The sequence below is a fragment of the Lissotriton vulgaris genome, chromosome 9 (assembly GCF_964263255.1).
Source record: "Lissotriton vulgaris chromosome 9, aLisVul1.2, whole genome shotgun sequence".
Taxonomy (NCBI): domain Eukaryota; kingdom Metazoa; phylum Chordata; class Amphibia; order Caudata; family Salamandridae; genus Lissotriton; species Lissotriton vulgaris.
The window spans coordinates 800,238,353-800,265,761 of NC_141697.1; the positions used below are offsets into that span (position 1 = coordinate 800,238,353).

Here is a 27,409-nt window from a genome sequence, read left to right on the forward strand (position 1 = left end):
GGGATCCCTTACTGTCACGCGCGCAGGCAACTTCCTTCTCTAAATTGGTGCAGCGTATGACCCCGCAGCATATACAGCAGCACGAACTCAACAACAGTTCTGTTAATGCGCTTCTGCCATGTTCTTCCTACAAAACAGTCTCTTTCATTTTCAAATTTTCACACGTATAAGCGCTCAATATTTCCTCAATATTCGTCAATTCCTACACTTTCGTACTTCACGTATTTCCTTCCAGTCACTTAAGTCAACCGGCAATATCCTCAAAACGGTCCAGTGCCAGATTCACATCATTAGCTCATTTTTTATCTGCACCCTTCGTTCAGTATGCCTTGATATAACATCCTGATGTGCCGTTAGTTTTTTTTTACGCTGATACTGCTTACCAGCCTTGGCTCACTTCGCTGGATTCACAGCCCGCCAGAGCTCTTCGTCAATGTCGCTCCTCGGGCTCGGAAGGTTCGTGCAGAATAAACAGGGGAAGGTCAGACACTGCCCCCTGCGCAGACCCATCGCCACTTTGTTAAAACTGCTCATAAATAACTTCTCAGACGCATGAAGATGAAGAGCAAGTTTATTGCGTTCTGACCATGGCACGATCGCCTCCTCACTCAACGTTCTATGGTGAGCTCCTATCGAGCGTTCCACCGTGGGTAACAACACTCTGCGGGAAAGGGAGGGGTGGAGGGTTCATACCAATAGGCAACATGGATAACTGTAAACTTCAAGTTACAACATCTATATTCAGAAGTGCCTAAAGATGCTGTCTTGATATTTTTGTGATCGTTTCCACACATGCAAATGTAGGCCACCTTCTGATGCTATGTTGATCCAGCAGCCTCCTTTCAATGTTATCACACCCACGCTTCTGAGACACGGGCACGACAATGGAGCTCTCAATGTTGAACATCCAAATACTTGCCCACTGTGGCGTCATACTGAATGATCTGCCTTCATTTAATTTATATTTATAAAAAAGCAAAACAATACCACTCCCAGGCCAAAAAAATGATGAAAAAGCATCCAACAGCCAAAAAAAAATGTGTGCTTGTATCCGAACCTGGCCATATTTTGTCTACATTTTTCAAGGCTCCCTTTACCCAGTGGTGTAGCGGGGGCCACAGGGGAGGTTGCCCCAGGCACAAAATTCTTAGGGGTATTTTTAGGGGTGCAACTTTTTATAAGGGCGCTAAATTTTGTAAGAAAAGTGGAAGGATACATTGTCTTGCCCTGGGCGCTGGCAACCCATGCTACACCACTGCATATTCCAGTCCCACTACCCCACAAATGGTGAATCTTTGCTCTAACACAGTGGAGCAAAAGCATTGTAGAATCAAACCTCATATTCAACGCAAAGTCTTAGATATTGCTATTACCTGGAACCTATACAATTTTACCATGAAATACTGATTCCACTCAGGTATTACTGGATGAGGTAAATACCTTCTATCCTGAGGTTTGCACTCAGAAATGAGGCATAACATGCATCATCAAGGTTTGAGATTCATGATCATTATTTATCCCACCATATTCCCCATAATATACATATTTCCTGTTGAAACTAACATTTGGACGCAAATCGTAGTTTAATCCTAACTCATAATTAAGCTTTAGTGTTCTGCCCGTATGGCCAAACTAAACAGATTGCTCCTTACATATCTAACATATTCTAAACCATGCTAAAAAAAAAAACCCAGGTAAAAACCAATACGACAAATATGAAACCTCATGCCCTGGTATTGTGAGACAGCTTGCTTGTACAGGTACTTACAAAATCAAGCAAGATGTCCCTACTCGTGAGCTTCAGGCCACCAATACTTCATGGGCCTTTCAGCATTACAAACCCTCTGTATTGACAGAAGTGCAATAATAAACAGAGAAAGTTGCTGCTCTGGGTTGTGTGAGAGGAAGAGAACAGGAAAGTGCAATGGGCCTCATTTATGAAAAGTGACGCATCGCTGCGTGAAAACAGCGATGCGTCACTTTTCACTGCGCACTCCATGCGACACCAATGATGCGTCATATTTAATGTATGACGCATCATGTCGCAAGGACTTACAGATACGTCAGTATTTCTGACGAATCTGTAAGCGCAAAAGTGACGCATTGCTGGAGTGTGTCACAAAAGTGAAGCAACTCCAGCAATGCGTCCTTTCACATGGAGAAAGCCCCATGTGAAAGGGCTTGCGTCAGTCTTACGCCTGCTGTGAGGCAGGCAGCAGATTTTGACGCAACAGCATCCTAAAAGTGACGCTGTGAAATCTCATAGATTTCACTGCGTCACTATTACGAGGCTTTTTGCGGGGGAACGCCCCCTCTGCATACATTATACCTGACGCAGGTATAATGTGGCGCAGGGGTTTAAAAAGTGACGCATCTACCTAGATGCGTCACTTTTTAAATATGGCGCAACAAGGCGCATTTTTTACGCCGCTGGTGCGTCACAAAAAGTGACGCACCGGCAGAGCAAAACTGACGCAAGGCCTCATAAATAAGGGCCATTATATTTAAAGAAATAGCACTTTCCTGCTCCCTTCCCTGCACTGACTCACAGTTTGGCTGCTTTGTGCCATGCATAAGCATTTGCATCATAGTGCAGTGGTGTCTGGATGATGTCTAGCATAGGTTTTGTACTGAAAAGATACCCATCCATTCCAAAATACTAGGACTAGACAAACTTTAAAACTGTTTCCCCATTGGATGCGTGTTTAATAGTTCAGCATACATACAAAGTCAGCAAAGTTTGGAGTACCAAAGGTATTTATCAAAGTTAACACCACTTCCATAATGGTGTTGCAAACCCAGAGCAAAATGTGAGTAAATCTCCCCTCTTGCTCTTCCGATTTATGTATACATTGAAATGAAGGTGGAAGATCATTCTTTTAAAAATAATAGGATATTGCACAAAAGTATGTATAAATTGTGATGGTAGGTTCCAAGAAGTTGGTGTTTAGCTTTACCTTGGGTTCCCATGCATTGCTACTGCTCCCTTTTCTGTGGGTAAGGCACGCCAGCTGTACTTTGGTGTTTTTGAATTCCCTGTTTGGGAAGATACTGAGAATAGAAGTAGAGATTGTATTCTCAGAAAATACTTTCACTCAAACATAGTTTATGTATTATTATTTATTAAGCCGCCAACATTTATTTTTTTCTATGAAAAGAGCGTCTATGCAAATAAGCAGGTGTGTGGCAGGCAAGTCTTGGGTCTCAATCATTAACTGACATTATTTTACCTTCTTATTCAGGATATCAGTAATCTGTATCAGATCTTCCCAGATGATGTCCTTGGTTCTGGACAGTTCGGTACTGTGTACGGAGGTACGTTACTTGTAAACCTCTCCAACAATTTATTTCGGGCTTTGTTCCTCTTTCTGTTTGACAGTCATTCCATTTACATTTTCAAGGTACATTGACATTGTTCGATTACTCTCCTTTTTCTTTACTTCTTTAACAATCTACCCTCCTTCGTCTTGACTCCCTTTTATAGTCATCTTTCTATCTGTAATGTTGCAGTCTCTTCCTCCTTCTTCAGTTTCCCTCTCTTTCTACACGTTCTTATTTCTTCAACCCTCTGTGTTGACTTTTTTTCATTCTTTCATTCTCTCCCTCTTTCCCATTATCTTTCAATCGGATCCCCAGTCCTCTTTCACTAATGTAAGTATCCTGCCTTCCACTTTTTATTTTTTTCCCTTTTGTGAGTAATTCTCAAATCTATTCTCTTTTGTTTGTCTTTTCATCGTCACTATTTTGACGTCTCTTTGCGGACCATCACTCTTTGATTTTAATTTGTTAAACCTTTCTTCTTTTATGTCTTTCTATTTTATTCCATCTTGCCCCATCCCGTAACTTTTAACGCCTGACTTTCTCTTACATAATCATTTTGCCTTCCTGTTCCAGCAGCAGTTTTCTATCATTTTCTTTCTTGCCCAACTTTCTCGTTTAAAACATTGAGCCTAGATCACAAAAAAGTTGTAAATCTACTCTGGCAGATCTGCACGTATGTCCGAGTGTAGATTCATGACTTCCTGGAATTCACAAACATTCCCAGGAATATGCTAGGAAAGCTTCACTGAGCGAACGTTTTCAAATGTATTCCCATGACATTCCCAGCTGGATCCTTTTCCCTCTTTGTTGCGTTCTCCATTGTGGAGAACTCCACACGAGGGGCCTCATGCATGAGAAATGATGCATCGCTGCGTGAAAGCAGTGATGCGCCACTTCTCAGTACGCACTCCTTGAGTCATGATTGATGCGTCATATTTATAATATGACGCATCATGTCGCAAGGAGTTACAGATACATCAGATACAGATACAGATACGTCAGTATTTCTGACGTATCTGTAGGCGCAAAAGTGACGCATTGCTGGAGTGTGTCACAAAAGTGACGCAACTTCAGGAATGTGTACTTTCACATGGGCAAGTCCCATGGGCCTCATTTATGAAAAGTGACGCATCGCTGCATAAAAACAGCGATGCGTCACTTTTCACTGCGCACTCCTTGCGACACCAATGATGCGTCATATTTAATGTATGACGCATCATGTCGCAAGGACTTACAGATACGTCAGTATTTCTGACGTATCTGTAAGCGCAAAAGTGACGCATTGCTGGAGTGTGTCACAAAAGTGACGCAACTCCAGCAATGCGTCCTTTCACATGGGGAAAGCCCCATGTGAAAGGGCTTGCGTCAGTCTTACGCCTGCTGTGAGGCAGGCGCAAGATTTTGACGCAACAACATCCTAAAAGTGACGCAGTGAAATCTCATAGATTTCACTGCATCACTATTTACGAGGCTTTTTGCGGGGGAACGCCCCCTCTGCATACATTATACCTGACGCAGGTATAATGTGGCGCAGGGGTTTAAAAAGTGACGCATCTACCTAGATGCGTCACTTTTTAAATATGGCGCAACAAGGTGCATTTTTTACGCTGCTGGTGCGTCAGAAAAAGTGACGCACCGGCGGCGCAAAACTGACGCAAGGCCTCATAAAGAAGGGCCCATGTTGTTAGTGCCTGCGTCAGTCTTATGCCTGCCATGAAGCAAGTGTAAGATTTTGACGCATTAGCGGCCAAGATATGGCGCAGTGAAATCCTATAGATTTCACTGCGTCACTTCCATTACCCTTTCTTGCGTCAAAACGCCCCCCTTGCATACATTATACCTGGCGCAGGTATAATGTGGCGCTGGGGTTTACAAAGTGACGCATCTACCTAGATGCGTCACTTTGTAAATATGGCGCAACAAGGTGCATTTTTTACGCCACTGGTGTGTCACAAAAAGTGACGCACCAGCTGCGTAAAAGTGACGCACAGCCACATAAATGAGGCCCGAGGAATATAGTTACCTGTGCAAAGGCACATTTTTTCACCAATATTTTCCATTTGGAAAAAAATACTTACTTACACTGCCAGAAAATCTAGTGGAGATAAGATCCCTTCTCACTCTAGAAGGGTTGTTACGCCAGCCATTAGCTAAATCAAATCTCTAAACCTTTGAAGAGAAGAAACGGAAATGGAAGGAGACTGTGAATGACTACAATCAGCCATGTCTGTAGGTGTTAATACAACTCTAATGTAAACCAGTGGCATAACGAAACTTGAGAGCCCCCCATGCAAAGTACATGGAGCCCCCCCTCCCTGGCCCACCACCTAACACTTTTTCTAAGGGACCACTAAGATGTGTCTACAGCGAAATGTACTTTTGTGAATAGGTTCCAATGTGTTTAGAGTAAAGTGGGGAGATTTCAGTAGTTTAAATGGCGAGGAAGTACAAGTGTAGACTGATGTTTTGTCATAGTGTTTTAGCCAAAAAAAAACGAGAGCTCACATTGACCCTCTTCTGGGAGTGTCTCATGAATATTTAGAAGCAGATATGCATGTAGATCTAAAGTTTTGGATTGGTTGGTGGTTTCTTAAAGTGGGATTAAATGTAGATGTGGCCTTGATGTAGATTGCTCTATTGGTAAAACCGAGGGCATATGATGAACAATGGAACTGGAGGGTAATGAAGGCACTGGGTAACTGGCTAGTTTGATGTGATTTGTTCGACTTTGCATCTGGGAGTATCAGTGACTGCTAGATTCCCCTGCTCTTTATTTACCCAGACAACACCACTAGCTAAGTGCCATCTTCACGCTTATGGAACTCACCAAGCCATCTCTCTTAATGACTTCATAAACTGGGCATGTGCAGGCTTTGAAAAGTAGAGGGAAGCAAGGATTCCAACAACTCAATTTCCAAGGGAGTGCCTATGTATCAGAAAGGTAAGGCAGCAGAAGAATAGACTATGATATAAGACTATGACATTATTCTTGCAGTCTTTCATCTGACAGATTATTTCAAAGGGTGGGGAAAATGACATATTGAGAGAATGCAGGCTTTCCTACCTTCTAAAATGACCACCAGTAAAATCATGGGGACTCGTTCAAAACATGCTTTATAAGGTCACCAGAAACACTAACTAACCAACCCGTTTGATCTGCTGTAGGGAAACACAGGAAGTCTGGGAGGAACGTGGCTATTAAAGTAATTGACAAATTGCGATTCCCAACACGGCAAGAAAGCCAGCTGCGGAACGAGGTGGCTATCCTGCAGGTAAGTTTCCCCAAGGCACATCATGGTTAATGTAAGCAATAGTAGTCTTGCAACCAAAACAAGGAATATTTGGAACAGAAAATACTAATTATGGTGGAGGGGGAAGTAAAGTCTCTTTGGTACTTGACCAGTGGTGGTCATCTCCTCTTGAAAGGCAGTGTGAGCTCTTTTTCTGGATGAAAGGAAGTAGTCAGTGAGGAGCGGGGGCTTTCACAGGTTTAGTGACTATGTCACAGAAAAAAAGACCCCTACTAGCACCTACAAGATTCTTTTTTCATGGCTCACTACTGCCATCACTGTGTAGGTGGTCCATCTGCAGTGGAAAGGAAACCTTGAGGATCATTGCATGGAAACATAGGGCGTGCTTGCCATTGGTTGTACCCCACTACATGGATCGTTGAAGTGAGTACTTAAGGTACTTCTAATTTCTGTAGTGGGTTTGTTTGGTGGAACTTAGAACTGCAATTATGAAGATGGGCAGTGCCAGAAAACACGTGCCGGCATTCTTGCAGCTATGATGCTATTTCACAATCCAGTTTCAGGAAAAATGACTGAAGCGAACTCTTTCTCATCCAATTATACTCACAGGGAAATGTCACCTTTTTCCCAGGCTCAACTGAAAGTGTTAAAGAATACTGCAGTGCCTAGAATGACTCAAGGGTACATCCAAGCACATAAACAAAACAGTGAAGAGGAGGGTCCAAGGGGATGTTTACCGACCTGGCACAGCTACAACCCCCAAGTACAACACTTATAGCAAACACAAAGTAGCTGTGGGTCAAACAAGCACACACTATTGACTAGACATGTAACTGACTTAGGAGAATAATGACACTAGATCAGCTGGATACTTTCCGTTTGTGAAAAATACCCATCAGTTTATGACCGGTACCGCCCTTGTTATCATCTGGGATTTTTCTCACCAGGAAGGGTAAAAGCTCGTGCCCATTCAAACATTGATTTCGCTTGTAGCAATGGGTATCCCATTGAGCTGAAAGTATATGGGCAAGTGGAAGTAACTATACAGCAGTGCGTGAAAAAATATGAAAATAACAAAAGTAGTGAATAAAGTTAAAATTGGAGAGAAAAGAGGAACATTTGTTTAATTAGTACCTCTCTGCTTCCAAGATAATAAAACCAGTGCGATAGTCTAGTAGTTTAAACAAATATCTACTATGTAACGTACAAGGTCGCACTGCTGTATAGTTACTTCTAGTTACTATAGTTGTATCCAGGGACCAAGGCATACATTTAGTTTCCAATTTCAAGATCAGGCCTTACCTCCTGGAAGGTATGCAGTAGGCTTGGGCAAAGTTTCTGTTATGCTGGTGTAATTTTGCGTAGTTTTGGTACTTTCAGATTTCATACTAAGTGAAATTATGTTTTGAGCCATGTTGCATAATTGCGTAATTATGCTCTGTTCATGGGAACAAACTAGCACGAGCACAAGGGAACCCAGTGAATGACCAGAATGCAAGTGAGAGCTGTTTGCAGCACATGTGTTTTTGAGACTACATTTTTTAGCGTCAAGTGTATCGTTGATTCCAAAATTGACTCAAGGACATATTTCCTTCTAAAATAATGTGCTAAATACCAGCTCTGCATATTGCATAATCATGCGTACTTTGCATCATTTTTCTTACATTTCATGCAATTTTTAACAGAAGCAATTTACACGAATTTCACGCATCCCTAGTACAGAGATTGAGTGTTCATAATGCCTTATGGTAGATTTGAAGCTACGTAGCTGTTTAGGTCATGCCTCAACTTACACCAAAGATGCTACTCGGATCCGACAGATAAAAAGATTGATGTGGTGCAAATCTTACAATAAGGGAATGTACCTATTCTACCTATCGCATGGTCCTTGGGAAAATATATAGATCCATTCTTTACAGCACTCCAGCTCTACTGCTCTGAGATCATGGATTTGATGTAATTCCAGTTGGCCAGAGAGCAGTGGCTGTAGCTTCTAGTGCTTCTGTGGTGGCAAGGAGACACCTTGGCTTGCGTAACTGTTGGATGATTCAAAAGCATAATATCTTTCTGAAGGCATTTTTTAAAATGGATGTTATTCAGTGACCACCAGTGACCACCACAACATTAAAGAGCAACATAATACATAGCAGCTGCAGTCGATCAATTATTACAGCTATCCTGAGGTCAGTTGGCGCCAAGCACAGCTACTGTTCGAACTCCGTCCCTGAAGAGCTGCTTATCTCGACAGTGTGACATACTTAAGTGACACGTGATCAAGGCAAACACTTTTAAGGGTTGAATTGTCCATGTGTGCCTGACATGTATGAGAACAATGGCACTACTTAAAAATACATTTTTTTTTCCAAAAGCAATGAAAGAAGTTCACATCTCCAATTTCGGTAAATACATCGGTACACAATCATCACTGCCATAAATATTTAGGGCCTGATTTAGATTTTGATGGTTGGGTAACTCTGTTACAAATGTGACGGGTATCCTGTCCGCCGTATTATAACGGAAGTAGGATATCATACACTTTTAATACGATGAACAGGATATCCGCCACATTTGTGACTGTGCATCCAATCCGCCAAAGTCCAAATCAGGTCAGGTCCTAAGTCAGTACTGCTGAAATCCTTAGTCCAAGAAGCACAGTTTTGGTTACTTGGGTGCATAATACCCTTATAATAGCTACCATATTAGAAACAGTTGGTGCAAAAGTGAACATGAAACATATACTGCTTAGGCCCTGCAACAGCGACAGGTCCTTCCTCCACTTTGTTCCACTTCTAAAACATTACATTGGTATTATGGTATTGCAGTCTGTGTTTGGCTAACAGGGAGTCCACTGTATTTTTGACAGCTGCCAAAGGCACATTCTCTGATATATCATCCTATAACCGAATAGAGCATGCTTAAAAACATTTAGCAGTCTTTTAACTTCCTGTGACGTCCTGCGCTTTAGGCGACATCCCAAGAAAATAAACGTTCGCTTAGTTTACATATAAAGCACCAGATGCCATAGACTAAAAAAGTATAAAAGTATATGTTCATGGGTAGCTTACCTGCACGATAAAGCTAAAAAGGGGCCGGGCGTCCAGACCCTTCTGGTAGTGTATTTTGTGTGGGCAATCCTGTCCATCAACACTGATGAGAGGAATGCCCTCTCTTGGCTGTCCAGTAGTTGAGATCTCACTTGGTACTTAGTAGTTGTGACTGAATGTCACAGTGCTAAAATTTGAGTGCAACTGCCTCAGAATGACCAGTCGAGTCATGGGGTCCTGTTGCAGATAGAGCCAGAGTCTGCCTTTGCCCATGGCCTTAAGGACTCCCATTCTACTCGGGCAACATATAGTGGTAGACACCCTAGCATAAGCAGCAGTAATCTTTTTGTTTTGTGTTTAAAAAGCTTTATTGAATAACATGAGAGAGATAAATAAGACCAGCCAATATACAGTAATACGAGTCATTCAGTAATTGAATTCAAAGTATAACCAGAATTAAGAACAACAAGGAAAGCTATTTATATTTTATAGCAAAAATACAGGCAAGAAAATAAAAGAGAATAAAGGGGAACAGGGAGTGATGGAGAGGGGCAAACGCTTATAAATGAAGAACGTGTTATATTGCATAATATTAAATGATTTCAAAAACCTGCTTATACTAATTAGAACACCAATGTGCCAACAAGAATTAGTAAGAAAGGAACAGAGAAAAAAAACCAAATATAGAGGTTTTACATTTTCAGCACAAATCCAAGAACTTTTTATATTCTTATCTAAATATGTTTTAAGTGTCAAGCAGAAGAGTTCTCTATTAACAAATGGTTTGCAGGAGGAGGCAAAAGCAATATCAAGTCAGTGGTAGTGGCATAAATTATTCCACTACTGTTGGACAGAAAGTTTAGCTGAATCTTTCAATTGAGTGTAATTTGTTGAAAAGCTAAAGGCAGTATAAGGTCAAATAGGTCATGATTATGAGTAGGAAGGTCTATGGACTTTATTAAGCTTCCTAATAAAAGGGTGGTATTAGAAAGGGGAGGCGCATTGTAAAGATAAGAGAAATATAGTACCACATTTTCTTCCAAAAATTAATAACATTAGGGCAAAGGAAGAGACGGTGCATTAGATCAGCAGAGGGGGAATCGCATGTCCAACAATTCGTGGTAGAGGAATGAGAGAAAGTAGCAATAGGAGTAAATTATAGCCTTTGATGTAAGAAAAACATAGATTGAGTGACAGAGACAGATCTAGAGATTTTTCAAAGATTGGCCCCAAAACTTGTCCTAAAAGGCGATGCTCTAATCGCAGGCCAGTTTCTCTGTACTCTTAGAGCTGGCTGGATCAGAAGATAAAATGTGCTTATATATCAGTGAGCCTCAGGAAGGGTAACAAGAATCTTAAGGAGAGAATTTTCCCTTGAAGATCAAGGAGTTGAAGGAAGCGAATAGTACATGTCAAGGATGATTGCCATTAGAGTAGAGAATCTGTACCAGAAGGAACAAGGACAGTTGAAAGTGGATTGGAATTGAGGAAATGAACAAGGGGACGTACCATCCAATAGGTTATTGACCCAAGTTATTCCCCGAAGTCTCCAGGATTTCCAAAATAAAGTTCTATTATTGATAGTAATAAAGCGATTATGCCATAAAGGTAAGCATAAAAAGGATTCTCTCGAATTAGTCATTGGTTGAGTAAATGGTTTTAATAGGGAGCACATGTGTTTGAAAAGAGGAAGCGAAGTTAGAGGGGTTTTGGCAGAAAAGGCCAATATCTCCTTCATAGAGAAGGATAGAAGTAAGGATTGTTCAATAGTAAGCCATAAAGGTGGGAAGGGAGAGGGATCTGAGAGAAGCCATTTGGAAGCTTGATGAAGGCTAACGGATTTATTATCATTTCTAAAATCTACAAAATTGACACCACTATTGGATTTTGTCTTCCGAAGCAATGATAAAGATATTCTTGATTTTTTACTTTCCAAAGAAATTTGGAAAGAAGAGAATCTATTTTCTTGAAACATCAAGAAGGAATAAACACAGGAAGCATAGAAAAAATATAAAGTAAAATAGGAGTTATCATCATTTTGATGGCATCAAGCCATCCCCACTAAGAAAGAAACCGAGGATTCCAAGAAGAAATTAGTTTGTCAATGCGTACAGAGCTTCTGTCATATTGAGTTTGACTGCAGAAGATATAGAGTTAGAAAACCATGGGCCAGATGTAGGAAGCCTAATTCCGGTCGGTAATGGCCGAAATTACCGAATTTTGGCCGTTACCGACCGGAATTAGGCTTTTCAGATGTAGGTGGCCAAATTGTAGGATTCGGTAATTTACCGAATTGGTAATTTAAGAAATCAGTAAATTACCGAATTCTTAAAATACTGATTCTGTAAATTATTGAATCCGTAATGTACGGAGCACTCAAGTGAGTGCTTCTTACATTTAAGGATTCGTTATTTACCACCAACTATTACTAACAAATTACTTTAAAAAAGCAATTTTTTTGCTTTTTATTCAGTGCCATGTGGCAGACATACATGGCCTTAGGGCATGTATGTGTGCCACATGTGCACCCATGCAATTCAATTCAAACACGCTTTATTCGATTTAAAATGTCAAATCATAAAAGCGCATGATATAAAAACATTTGACAGCATTCGGACAGAAAGCCAGTATACAAGACATAATTATGACTAGGGCCAGATGTAGGAGCCCTAATACTTGTCGGTAACGGCCGAATCCGGCCGTTACCGGCCGGTATTAGGGTTTTCTGATGTAGGGGGCCTATATTTTACCGATTCTGTAAATTTACCGAATCGGTAAATTTACAGAATCAGTAAAAGACCGAATCGTATATTTACCGATTCGGTAAATCCTTATGTAGGTGACACTCCTAAGAGTGCCACAGGCCCTTAAGAGGTGGTATTTTACCACCCAATCCTATTCGGTGGTAAAATACCGAATTCAGGTGTGCATGCACACTTGTGCAATGTGACACACAGACATGCCCTTAGGGCATGTATGTGTGCCACATGTCACACAAGCCTGTACTTGGGGTGCTAGAGGGTGTCAAAGTGACACCCCCTGCAACCTTGCAGGATTCGGTATTTACCGATTCGGTAAATACCGAATCGGTATTTCCCATTGATTCCTATGGGCTTCAAGGCCCAAAGGAATCAATGGGCAATACCGATTCGGTATTTACCGAATCGGTAAATACCGAATCTTACAGATTCGGTAATTGTATTTTAGAAATTACCTACATCTGCCTCCTTCCAATTTACTGATTCATCAATACCGAATCGGTAAAATTCGGTATTTATGAATCGGTAAATTAGATTTACCGACATCTAGCTCTTAGAATCTTAGGTAATTGAATAAAAAATACAGCAAGTCTACAGTAAAACTAAAAAGAGAATCCTATTTAAAAACAATAAATATTGATAAAAAGGACATTACATTGTGTTCCGAAATTTAATCACAAGCTTTAAAAACTAGTAACTGCGAGAATAACATGATCTTCATCTAGTTTTTGAAGCTTAATGAAAGCTGCAGAGCATGATCTAATCCCCCAGGATTTAAGAACAGGTAATAAGAAGGCCCTACGTGGAGCATGATAAAATTTACAAAACAAAATAACATGTACATTTGTTTGGTAAGAAACATCATCACAGGGACAAAGAAGTTTATCCATTGACCAATTATTACATTGGGGAAAGGTAACTAAACGAAAGAAGATACCTAGCCTAAACCGGGTCAGCAGCAAGCGAGCATATGGACTATTTTCGACCAGGAGATACTTCTGAAGCCCTTCTTGTTCAGTAATTTGTTGATATCTGAGAGTGGTATTTTTCCCTTTTTTCAAGGTTCCACCTAACATCAACTAAGTGGTCTAAAGCCATCTTTTTGAGGGAACCTCTCGACACCATCTCTAAACTAGCCGGCTTCTCGAAGAATTCTGGATGTCCCATCTCATTAAACATACGTCTAAGGTAGCAGAGCCATGAAATGTTAGAGACCCCGTCCAGAGATAGACAATCCTTTATTAGGTCTCTGTTTAAAGCGGTCTCACTGGTAACCCAGACCTTGTGCCAAAGAAGTATAGGGGTGATCCTGATGGTATCCAATATGTAGGATAGTCCTACTTCTATGTGTGTCATGTATGTAGAAGTCGTTTTAGGAAGTCCCAAAAGATGACAAATGAATTGATTTTCGCCGGTTTGTAGGACCTGAGCATTTTCTCCTCCCCACACTCCTGCTCCATATGTTGCTACGGGGACACATTTAGCTTTATATACATGAATCAACTCTTTTACTGGTTTCCCCCCTAGTTTTGAAGCAAAATTTCTTATCGCTCCCATGGAACGCATAAAGGACAGATGCCTAGCATGTACTGCTGCGTGCTAAGTTCCCCTCCTCTCAAAATTTACACCTAAATAAGTGAACTTATCTGTGGATTTAATTCTCTTACCCTCTAAGTAAATCAGGCAGGGCACCTTCTTTGAGCCCTTCCCACAAGTCATTGTGAAGGTTTTTGATATGTTAATTTTGAGGCCTCTAGCCCTCATAAAACCGGAGAATTTATCCACTGTCTTCTGCAGTCCTAATCTGGTCCGCGACAATAATGTTGCATCGTCCGCATACAGCAATATTGGTGTAGGGATCCCATCAATAGTTTGATAATCATGCTGCTACTCTCTAAGGTAATCTCCAACTGTGTTTATATATATGGTGAATAGCAGGGGTGCCAAAATGCCCCCCTGTCTTACCCCCCTCATTATAGGAAATTTGTCAGAACACTCCCCCTTCAATCCATACCTTACACTAGCACCAGCTCCCCTATAGATTTCCTTTATAAACAAAATCAGGTGGGTGTCAACCCCTATATCACTCAAAGTGTCCCACATAAACTCATGATCTACACAATCAAAAGCGTAACTTAAATCAATAAAAGTAACAAAAAGGTTCCAGTTCTTTGCCTGAGTGTACTTTGAATTCAGTAGGGCTAGGTTTAAGCATTGTTCAACAGTCCCCTTACCAGGTCTAAACCCATACTGGAGATTCGAGATGATATTATTCTCCTCCCCCCAGGTTTGAATCCTATTCAGGATAATTCATCCTACCACCTTCATCGAAGCATCCAACAAAGAAAATGGCCGGTAGCATACAGGGTCATTCCTGTCACCCTTTTTAAAGACGGGGACCACAATAGCATCCGCCCAGGAGGGTATGAAGCCACAGTGGTTGGCCTTGTTTAAAACATTCGTTAACATCGGTGCCCAGAGGTCAAGTTCAGCCTTAAAAACATCAATCGGTACCCAATCCGGGCCCGGGGCCTTTCCCGAGGAGCTATCCTTTATTGCTTTAGTGACCTCCTGGCAACTAAAGGATATAGGTAGTGGGAATGGGCAATGGTGATTACTGACCAGAGGGCTAGCAGTCTTGTTGTTATTAGCCTGCTCTCCTTCAAGTGGGGTAACTTTTTCATTCAGGTAGGTAAAATACGTCACCCAGGTGTCCCCCGTTATAGCGATGTCTATCATATCCGCCTCTTTATTTTGAAAGTAAGGCGTATTTATCACCTTCCAAAAGGCTGTGCTATCTCTTTTATTGGATGCTTCTTTTGAGGCCACCCATGCCTCTTTCTTCAAAGTGGCCTTCCTCTCCTTTATTGTGTCTTTGTAAGACTTTGTGGCCTTCCTAATTAGCCCAGGGTTTCTTGGTTTCGCATGTAAGACCTTTTTAAGGATTGAAAGTGACTTTGTACACTTAGTGTCAAACCACCCTTGAGCCCTTTTTGTCTCACCTAGGTGTTCTTTTGTTAATAGTGTTTTATGGCAGCTTGTAATTTAAAAAAAAAGCCAGTACCTTTTCTGGTTCCTCGTCATATGCCAGACAAATTGAGATATCTTCCGGGCATGCCGTAACTAATTTTTCAAGGAAATCCAGAGACTCCACCCTGTTCCATTTGATAGTATAACCATTTTTAGATGCCAGTCTAATTTCTGTTGAATATGGAGTGGTAGTTCCTATCCTACGTGTTTGATTTTTAATTTTTAACCTAAATGATATGGGATAGTTATCACTGAGCGGGGAGCCGCCAGTTACCCAGGATACGACCAGCCCTGTATGGGCAGCAGAAATTAATGTGAAATCAATTGTGGAATTGGACCCCCTTCCGTTAAAGGTCGGCTTGAATGGAATACTCGGGCTGCATGCCTCATTTATAAAGGACAAATTAAAATAAAAAAGAATATTATTAAGAGCACTACCTAGTTTCATATGATTAAAGTGGGTGAGACTGTCTTCCCCATGCTCGAAAAGGCCGCACATGCCTGTCGAGCCATGATGACAGACCATACAATTAAAATCACCCACCCATAGCATAACCTTTTCTCCAGCTATCTGGTCATTTAAGGCGATTAGGCTCAACAAGACCTTATTAATCATAGGCTCTATCAACAAAGAAGGCATGTTGTTATAAAAGTTTACTACAATCATATTTTTTAGGTGGCCCCAGCTTAGCAGCAGGATCTGGTAGAATTCTGTAAACAGAAAAGTATGTACTTTCAAGCCCCAGATGTAGACACATATGTGCAGAGCCCCCGTCTATTTCGACCCTGAACACTTGCCCCTGCTGGGGTATGAAAAGTTTGGAACCCCAATATATGTCTTTCTTCAATATACCATGTTTCCTGCAGACAGAAAATTCTGTGTTCAGTAACAAGGTCTAGCCGCTGTTTTTGTGTCAATTTTCTTGCTAGGCCAGCTACATTCCAAGAAAGGAAGGTGGATATATTATCCGTCTGCTTTAGGGAGTTACTCTCTAGGGGCAGGTCTACTCTGTCTCCAGTGATAAGCTGGGGGGAAGTATCAACCTCGAATTCCAACATGGGGTCAGCGATTGTCGGTATGTTGGTCGTTGTAATAAGCCTAGTTTCCTTACTGTCCGTAGTGGCTTCCCCCACAGTGACACACCTTGAATTATTTAAAGCCTTTCCCGTCCCCCTGGCCACATGCCTTGATGGTTGATTTGGTAGCATAGTATGCCGCTCTATGTATATTAGTGGTTTCTCCACCTCGATATGTCCCGGGAGTCAGTCCAGATCGTCCAGACCAGAGAAAGCGCTATACCGGTTGGATAAGGGGATTGACCAATGAGGGGTGTATGAGCCTTGACGTATCCTAGTTCCCCAGTGAGTAACAGGCCTGTCCATATATCCATAGACCGGATGGTTTAGTCTCTGATGATTATTATGTGAGGGATAGGAAGTGTGGAAAGGGTATTTGGGTTTGATGGAAGAAGCCACAGAGCCCTGTGGGTGTAACAGTGACTCGGGATAAAAGTAGGTTAAGGGCCGGGCAGATATCTCACTACCTCCACGCTGTTGATACCAGTCTGTGATATATGTTACCACCCTACAATCTCTAAAATTGATTTCAATTATGTCCCCATCAATGTCTTTGGGTCTTGATCCTACCCATGCAAGTCTTCGCACATGTGCTATTTCCCCATTCAAATTACTGGGGAGGGGTCTATTATGCCTGAGCCAATAAATTACTTTATTTTTTTAGCTCAGTATAATCTTCCCTCTTCCCATCTTTCAGTTCTGGGACCCCTGTAAGGATTATCACATATGGGGCGGCCTCAGGTGGCAGGTCAATATGACTTCCTATCCTTGTTGGTGCCTTATCACGAGAATAAGCTTCATCCAGGTTCAAAGCTCTAGTTGGTATTATTTGGTGTTTAGATGCATTACTAATTGGATCTCTACCCCTCGTCTCCTTTGATGTTACAGCTGATTTTTCAGTTGGCTTACTGACGTTCTTTGAGCGGGTTAAATTGCCCCGTATCTACTTAATCCCAGAGGCTGCAAGCTCAGCCACCTTCTTTTTACTAGGTGTTTTTGGGCGAGATAAAATATCCCGCGCCGAGGCAATTGTGTTAGGTTTCTCCCCCCCTTTCCGGTGCTCTGCCTATGGCATGTCAACCCTTTTAAGAGTTTGGTATTTAGTGTTGTTTCTTCCATTAGCATGTTTACCTGATCACCTAACCTTTTTATCCTTTCAAATAACCGGAGGAGTAACGATCTAACAAGATGTTCTATGTTCTGGACCGTGCATTGTTGTTGTTCCGAGCTCCCCTTCAGTATTTCAGGAGAGCTTTTTGTCCCCTGTGCGGTTAACTTAGAGGAGGGGTAAATCTTTCAGGTGTTCAGGAATAGTTTTATTACGAGGCGGGCTTATAGTTGTTCTAGGTACCTTAGTTCTCCTACCCCGATGCGATAATCCCCTCCTCTTCCTTTTCTGTGGTGTTGCTTTCCCCAGCACCTTTTGAGGGGCTTTACTATTTTTGCTCACAGGGCCGTAGGGTTGAGCAATTTTAGTAGAGAAGGCTCTTCCAGGGATAAATCTATTGAGGGGTCCAGATCGACGATGGAGTGGTCCAACCTCAAGATTGACCCTTGGGGTGAGGATTGAGATGTATCCTGTAGTAAGAGAGGGATGCTAAAATCTGCCCTAAAAGTGTTCCCTACACTCTGTGTGCTATTTGCAGTAGGTGAAGTGGAAAATATTAAAGGGCCCATGAAAGAACGCCTGTTATGTTGCTGGAACTCTAAAGACAGGCGACACTCAGCGATGGAGATTTCATGGTCCAGGTTGAAACAGCCTTAGTAAGATAAGTGTCCAAAGTCCCTCTCACACTCCCCCCCCACGCTCCTTCCTCCCTTTGACCGGTTCAGTGGACATTTTATTAGTTCTATCGTGAGTATCACACACACAAACTCCCCAAATAGGGTCCAGGTGCCCGGCTTTTATTATGCAAAAGTTCCCTTACCAAGTCCTTAGTCCTGGAGGTTCAGGATGGTAGAACCAAAATGGGTGGCCCAGCCCGGCCCTGATCGGTCTTGGACGGGCTTAGATGGGCCCGCCCTTGGCCCAGGCTTGGCCCGCGCGCGTCCCGCGACGCGGGATTTTTGCCGAGTTTTTAAATGCCTCCTGGCACCTTGTGGTCATGCACGGAGTAGAGGTTCCTGGGAAGTGTAGTCACCGCTCCCCCTCTCTCGGCGGCCACGCCTGATCGCAAACGGCAGCGGCAGCGGGGGAAACGGTAGCCAAGTACAATAGGAGCAATCAGGGCACAGCACGGAGCAAGGGCAACCACAGCAGCAAGGTCAGTAGTGTGTTCAGGCAACCCACGCACCCATGCACTATTCAGGGGTGCAACGGGATCTAAATGTGACACCCTGCCACCCTTGATAGGGTTCGCCCTATTACCGATTCGGTATTAACCGATTCGGTATTTACTGAATCAGTAATTCGCATTCATTCCTATGGGCCTCCAGGCCCAAAGGAATGAATGGGAATTACTGAATAGCTATTTACCGATTCAGTAAATACCGAATCGCTAAATACCGATTCTTAATTACCGAATCTTACTGATTCGGTAATTTTTACCGAAAAATTATCTACATCCCATTTACCTATTCTTAAATACAGAATCGGTAAAATTCGGTATTTAAGAATAAGTAAATTGAGATTACCTACATCTGGCCACATGTTCCTAAATATAAAATTTTAGATCTATTCCAGGAAAACCCAGTTGTAAAACAAATGTTGAGTACAAAATTTTGTAAGTTCAGTTTTATCAGAATTAATCTTATAGCCTGAAACTAAGGAGAATGAAGAGATTTCATTTAATAAGGAAGGTATAGATATTTCCGGGTTGGAAATGAAAAGTAAAATGTAATCTGCATAAGCTGAAAGTTTCAAATGGTGATCACCATAGGAAAAACGGATATAGAATCCTTGTTACGGTATAGAAGATAGAAACGTTTCGAGAGCTAGGATGAAAAGAAGAGGGGAGAGGAGACAGCTTTGATGAACTCCACGTTGTAAAGAAAAATAGGAGGATGTGCAGCCATTAACTAATACGGAAGCTCTAGGGGCAGAATGTAACAGAAATAAGAGATATTAGTTTGGACCGAAACCATGGCAGTTAAGAGATTAAAATAAAAAGGACCAATCTACCCTATCAAATGCTTTTTAAGCATCAACGGACCATCGGCTAGGGAGGTGCAGAGAGAAGGAATTTTATTTAATACATTAAAAAAATTTCGAGAATTATCTGAGGTAAGCCTACCCTTGACAAAGCCACATTACTCTTTACCAACTAAGTGGGGTATAAGGGGTTCCAGTCTTGAAGCAATCAATCTAGCAAATATTTTATAGTCAAAATTATCAAGGGATATAGAGCGGTAGTTTTTACAAAACATAGTATCTCAACCTTCTTTGTGGATTAAACAAAGCATAGCTTCTTGGAAGGTGCCACTCCTATTGCCAGAGAGAGTAAATGAATGAAAGAGGTGGCGAAGTTTAGGGATTATTAAAGTAGAAAAATGTAAATAATACTCAACCGTGAAGCCGTCCGGGCCAGGAATTTTACATTTCTTTAGATTTGTTAGGGCACTAGAAATTTCTTCAAGAGATAGATCCGATTCAAGTTTAGGGAAATTGAGATAAATATTAGATTGGGTAGGGATATTATCAAGATAAGATTGAATAAGAGGAATGGAAGGAGGGGATTCCGGAGTGTATAAGTCTTAATAAAATAACATAAAGTGGTCAAGTATATCCTTGTCTTTATGGATAAGCTTCCCATCGGAAGAGTAAATAGAGTATGATCTTTCCGTAATTTAAGATAATTAGACAGCAGTTTACCCATTTTATTATGACCGCCATAATAGCGAGCACTGCTTTGGAGCAGTATAGATGAAGTATTGTCAGTGTTGGCTTTATTACATTTTAATTTAGCACAAACAAGTTCTTGGAGAACAGAGTCTGAAGGAGATGTATAAAATTTATGTTCTAGGGATTTGATATTTCCCAGTGTAAATTTGTGTTTTTGAAGGAAACGGTTTTTTTTTGGGAGACAAAATCTATAATAAAACCTCAAGCAGTAGCTTTAAAGGATTCCCATATTATATGAATTGGAGTATTGTGATTATTATTTAATACAAAAGATTCTTCTGCAAAGGAGGTAAATGCAGAGGAGAAGAAAGGGTCCAGCAAAAGGGAGTTATTAAAGAGCCAGTGGGAAGATCTAGGCTGCAGAGGGAGCAAATCTAAATCAGTGACAATTGGAGCATGATCAGAAATAACAATAGGTTTGATTGAGGAAGAAATAAGATTTTGAGATAGATATTTTGAAAGAAAGATATGGTATAAGCAGGAAAGAGAGTTATGAGGAGGAGAGCAAAAGGAAAAATCAATAGTGTCAGGGTGGGAAAGCCTCCAGGAATCAACAAGATGTGATTGCAAGATACAATTAAGAAATTGCTTATGAGATTTATGAGGGATGAAGCACACCTGGGATTTGCGGTCATTAAAGGGATTAACAGCTTGATTGCAATCGCCTCCAAGAATAAAGAGATCATATCTAAACGGAATATATTTTTGTGTAATCGTAAGCCAAACGGAATAATCTGGTTGCATAGGGCCATATATATTAAATACAGTCAAAGAAATATTATTAATAAGTAGCTTGGCTTATAACCATCTCCCCTCTGTATCAGTTTCTTGTGATAGAATTTTACATTTCAGTTTTTTATGACACAGAATGATGACACTGTTTTTTTAGATGAAGTGGGGGATACTAGGACAGAACCAAACCAGCCCCTTTTCAATTTTAAGGCTTCAGGTTCCGTGAGATGGGTTTCTTGTAAAAACACCAAGTCAGGATTGTAAGAAGCAAGATGAGATAATATTCTCTGTTTTTTGATTGGATTAATTAAACCATTCACATTCCATGCAATAACTCTGAATGAAAAAAATCAACAATATATACAGAGCAAATCGTTCAACAATAAGATAATAATGTAGGAGAGAGGAGAAAGACAGATAAAGGATAAGAGTACACTGGAATGATGTCAAGGAAAGGAAAAGAGATGAAGCAATGAGAGATATCGAGTGATCATGTGAAGAAAAAATTGTAGAGAGAAAATGTTGAAGTGACACCAGGAAAAAGATAGGAAAGAAGACAGAGAAAGAAAAAGAAACAGGGGAAAAAAGTAAGAGTCAAACGAGACAGTACATGTTAATCTGACGACTGCAATACATACCTTTACAGGGGAACACAAGTGAAAGATGAGAGGCGGCAACGGACGACAAGGACGGTACACCCAACAGAGGGCAACACACCACACCGGAACATCAATGAAACATAAATAGGAACGGGAAATGAGGCAGGTACAAGATGCCAAAGAACATGCAATAAGAATCAAAAGGTCATAAGGTGAAAGGTCATAGAAACAAAAGTATAATGTAACTAGGCCACATGCTTCAATACAAGAACAAATAAAAGATATGAATAAAGTAAAGTATTCGGGGAAGGACCTGCGATCTGCATCGAAGAAGATGAATGAAAATGAATAAATTTCCTGAGATCAGCAGAATCTTCAAATGTAGAAGTTTTGTTCATAAAGGTGACTTTAAATAAGCACGGATGAAATAGGCTCTAACGAGCACCCAGAGACCGAAGAGCAGGACGAAGGTCCAGGAATTCTTTGCGTCGTTTAGCGGTGGCTGAGGAAACATCTTGAGAGATAAACAATTTTGTACCAACCCAGTTCATCTGTTTCATGGATTTAGCTTTGTTGAAAACCTTTAGGATATCAGTGAATTGCAGAAATAGGAGAATCACTCCACGAGGTTTAGATGAAGTAGATGAGGAGGATAGATGTGGTCCCAGTCTATGAACACGCTGAATATTTAATTTGGTTGTAGTAGGAAGGTTCAAGAGCTGTGGAAGAAATTAAATATTGTATGTCACTGGGTCATCACCCTGAAGACCCTCAGGAACACCGTATAAGCGAAGGTTGTTACGGCGATTTCTATTTTTAAGATCTTCAGAAGCTCTTCTTAGTTGCAGGACCTCCCTCTACAAAATTGAAATTCTGGAAGATGAATCCTGTACGTCGCTGATTTGTTGTTCTACCACAGAGATGCGGGAATCCATAGATGACCATTTATTGATAAACACATTTTTATTGATTTTGATGAAATGAAAGAAGACACCAGCCAGTCATCACAATACCATGAGAATCCAGGAGTACATATAAGAGTTTGCGCCACCCAGTTTACAGACTCTAATAAATGCAAAACAACATGAATTTGGGCGTTCCCTTTGTGACTAAACCACACCCCAAACCATTTCCCCAGACCCTACAATATTTCTTGGGACACCCACCCGCCTCATTCATGACTTTCTCTACCGTGGCGTACCAGTCCACCCCAGTCCTCCATCTTCCAACACTCGGGGATTCAGGGCATTAACAGGAGGGCGCAATGTCCTTTTTGGCAACCACCATTGCTGTAGTGAAGAACAACTTCTCATCCCAAGACCCATCCAACCCATCAGTGATGCCCAGGATCGTGTGTTTTGGGTCATGGGGAACCTCCCACCCCAAGACCTCAGTGAGTTCTTCCACGATTTCCCCCCAGAACCGCAGCAAGCGGGGGCATGCCCATACCATGTGGTGGAAATCAGCTGGGTCATGGCCACACCTAGTACAGGCAGAGGTCGGGCTAAATCCCGCACTGGAGAAGGCGCACCGGGGTGAGGTATGCAGCATGTAGGTAACAGAGCTGTACTGAGCGTAGCCTGGCAGAAGGAGGTGAACGTCCTAGGGGCAATAAGGGCATCACGCCAAACCTCTTCCTCCAGGGTGCACACTCAATCATCCCACTGAGCCCGCAGTCGGTCTAGGGAAGTTGGAGTGTTGCTGATAAATGTGCGATAAGTGCCATTTATTGGCCAGCGTTTGCACTCAAAAGTTTGTTTCCTCAATAAATGGTCGTAGAGCGTGAATTTCCTACAAAACGATATCCAAAGAAACAGGATAAGTAGATTTTGGAGAAGAGTGAGGATCCTGTTCAATTCTTTTGATAGTAGACACAGGTAGTTGGGATTTGAACGCCATGTTCGGTAGATCTGAAGGACTTGAGAACGCCGCTGGTGAAAATTCCTCAGAAGGCTGAGAGGAATTATTAGTAAATGGTGGGGAAGTAAGAGAAGAAATATTTTGGGGATGTAAATTATTGCAGAAAAGTCCTAAATTGGACTAATTCATTTTTACCTTCCAATATAAGGATACAGCTCAGTCAAAGTTAATGTGACAAAGTAGCAGAGAATTATATCAAAAATAACAGTCCAGGGTACATTCCATTCAAAGTTTGAAGACAAACCATTCAGGAAGAAAAACTAAATGTCAGCCGCAAAGCCACTAAACAGTCAATAAAAGGAAATGTGACTTATTTCAGGGATATGAAGTTCAGTAGAGACATCCTCCAGGAGAGTAGGTATTCTGCTTCAGGAATACATCTGTGAGATGAAGAAAACGGCGCTAGAACCGGCCAAATTGGAGCCGCGATGTCGGGTGCGGCGCGGAGCTCCGCAACTTTGCGGAAATCTTAGGTCGAGTTGCACACAACTATTCAAGCAGTAATAATTCAAAATTGCCAACAACATCAGGGCAAGTCATGTCTCAGCACAGCTCGTTGAAGTCCTTAAACATGGCTGAGTTTGTGCCTATGATTAATTGACAATTCTGTTCAAAAGGGCAAATTATTGTTTATGCAGTGTTTATTTTATACACCTTGAGTTTACTTATGGTGTCTCATGTTTGGCACGTTGTATCTCTGGTCTCCCATGCAAAAGCCTGCCTGCCCACCCAGTTACAGGATCAGACATTCAAGATGTCTTCTGTGGATACGTTTGTACACTAGAGTGACGTCTGAGTGTTTATCCATGGTTGTCGTCATTTGATGGCCCTCCAGTTCCATTGAGACAGCCATCTTTGGAACTATAAATTCCTCCGGATGATGTACCTAAAGCATTTGTACATTTAAAAGACTCAGGGGCATATTTACAAGCCCCTATCACCACCACAAGTAAATCTTTCGGGACTTGTAGTGGCGATAGCGGCCTTACCTTATTTACAAGGCAGCGTTAAGCCACTTAATGTGGCTTAACGATTCCTTGTAAATGAGGCACCCTTTCACGCTACACTTAGCGTGAAAGGGGAGAGCAATGGGTGTTACTGTGTGTGTTCCATCGCAACACCCATTGATTTTGACGCTTTCCCATATTTATTATTATTATTATCGACACTTATAGAGCGCAACTAGCACCTTACAAGTACCCTGGCACTGTGATACGAATGTCTCGCTAAGTGCAGATATCAATGGAATTCCCTTACCCGAAGGAAGATTAACAAGATGTCAGAGATCATACTTGGAGATAAAGCCATGTCTTTATTCTTTTTCTAAACTGCAGGAAATCATCCATTTTTCTGATATCTTTTATTTATTATTGTTTTTTCCCCCTTTCATCCCGTGGTGGTGGGAAGAGGTAGATCATCAAAGCATACATCAAACAAGAACATAAAGAAGAAAATATATAAGCATAATGAGAAAATAATGATAAAAATTAATTAATTAATTTGCAACCCATTTTTCAAATGATGCCCAGTTCTTAGAGGCGATTAGGCGTCTTCTCGTTCCTCTGAAGGGCTGAACTGAAGTCTCAAGTTTATACCAAGCCAGCATCCAGCTTTCCAATGACAAAAAGTAGGAGGTTCAGGATTTATCCAGAGCGACGTAACACAAAGTCTAATCATTGCCATAGATATAAAAATAAAAGCTTGTAAGTGTCTTGTTTTTTCCAAAGCCATAGAGTATTCATAGCCAGTGATTACCATTTCAGCGGTTATTTTAACAGAAATGTGAGTAATCTGCATGAGAAAGGTTTCAATTTGATTAAAGAAAAAAGATAACTCCGGACAACTGTAAAACATATGAACAGAATCTGCAGAAGGAAATTTACATCTGGCACAGAATGACCCTTTACCCCCACGGACCACCCCCCATTTAACAAGTTTTGCCGGCGTGTAATACAGATTGAACATGGACATATAGCTTTGAGATCGAAGGGTGCCTGATACCAAAACTGACCTGGCTAATACAAGTGGATATTTTAGATCAATAATGGGTAGTCCAAATTTTGTCGCCCATTTGTTATTCTGATAATTAAGATCGTCAGGAAGTTGGGATAAAAAAGTTTGATATAAATTGCCAATTTTCATTTTCCTTCTGATAGATTCAACTATAACAAGTTTTTGAAACATTATTGGGTGTTGAGGAAGCTTTTTATCTAAAAAACTTCTCAATTGAAGATATTTAAAAAAATGATTAGAATGGAGATGAAATTTCTCCTTTAAAAACAAAAAGGAAGCTATTTGGCCTGAATCGGTTAAATCACCTATCTCCCTTAAACCAAGAGTTATCCAAATATTTGCCACCCCCTCTTGAAAGATCATTGGGAGTAGTCTAGACGCTGTTAATGGGGTATAGTACATGATCTTAGAAATGTGAAAATGTCGTCAGACTTTTTGCCATATTGAAAATAATGCCCATAATACCTTAAATTTTTTTTTTTTTTTTAAATAACTAGGTTCGAGTATGCGAGTAAGTACCCCTTTTATAGGGTCTCCCAAGGATATTGAATATATTGAAGGAGAAAGATGAACTGGAAGTTCAACAACATCCCCTAGAAGAGGGACAGCAAAATGTTGAACCATGGCTGCCCAGTAGTAAAATGTTAAATTTGGGACTGTCCACCCCCCGCGGTCCTGTGGAAGGCATGTCCATTTAGCTGCCCGTCTTGGTTTGCGATATGACCATAAAAATCGTTGGCATATTCTTTCCGCTTTCTTCAAAATTAGAGATGGTATTAATAATGGGATAGATCTAAAAAATATAAAAATTTAGGGAGGACAAACATTTTGAGAATATTAGACCGACCAAACAGCGAGAGATGTAGGTGATCAAGCCGTTCCAATTTGTTATGAAGAGAATCAATAGTAGAAGAATAATTCAAATCTGGAATCTGATCTACATCAGGCGAGATTTGAACCCCAAGATATGTTGCAACAGAGCTTGTGAAATAGGCATAGCCAAGGATTGTAAAATTTGGGTTTTTGCGATATTTAATTTGTACCCCGAGATTATACCAAATTGAGCTGCCAGAATCTCCAGTGCAGGAAAGGATTGAGGGACATTGTCAGTTAGCACTACAATATCATCCGCATATGCCAATGACTTATATTTAGCTCCATGCACTGTAACAGGGGTAATGAGCTGGGAGTTTTCTATTAAGGATACAAAACGGGTCAATAAATAAAGCAAAAAGAAGGGGAGAACAGGGGGAACCTTGCCTGGTGCCCCTGCTAATAGAAATATAATATGATTCATTACCAGAAATACAGATTTTAGCCATTGGAGATATAAATAAAGCTTGTAAAGCTTGGATAAATTCGGGTGCATAGCCCTTCCAGGACATAACGGACCACAAATACCCCCAGGAGACCCTATCAAATGCCTTCTCGGCATCCAACAGGATCACCCCGAGGGCAGAATTTGTGGTCCTTGCCAAATCCAGAAGTGCCACTACTCGCCTAATGTGATCTGTCATATCCCGACCGGGAAAAAACCAGTGTTGGCGGATAGAAACCAAAGGGAGAATTGTTTTGGTTTAGGCGAAAGGCGAGTATCCTTGAATAGATTTTACTGTCTGTATTGATTAATGCAATCGGTCGATATGAAGCTGGGTTTAGTTCATCCTTACCTTTCTTCCTAAAAAGTACAATAGTCGAGTGTCGCCATGAATCAGGAATTGATCCAGACTGAGCAAGACGAAAGACTTCTAACATTTGCTGCCTGAATAGATGTGAGAAAGTCTTATAAAATTCAAGATGAATAAGATCTGGCCCTGCAGCT

At 41.2% G+C, this 27,409-nt stretch overlaps 1 protein-coding gene across 1 annotated transcript in view; it reads left to right on the forward strand.

Moving 5' to 3' along the window:
- The window catches only part of LOC147692287 (serine/threonine-protein kinase D3-like), a 587,115-nt gene that overhangs the window by 497,734 nt on the left and 61,972 nt on the right, over nucleotides 1–27,409 (forward strand). Inside the window, exons 12-13 of the mRNA XM_086938546.1 lie at nucleotides 3,243–3,315; nucleotides 6,487–6,593. Coding sequence (XP_086794672.1) covers nucleotides 3,243–3,315; nucleotides 6,487–6,593 — 180 coding nt within the window. The remainder of the gene's footprint in view (nucleotides 1–3,242; nucleotides 3,316–6,486; nucleotides 6,594–27,409) is intronic.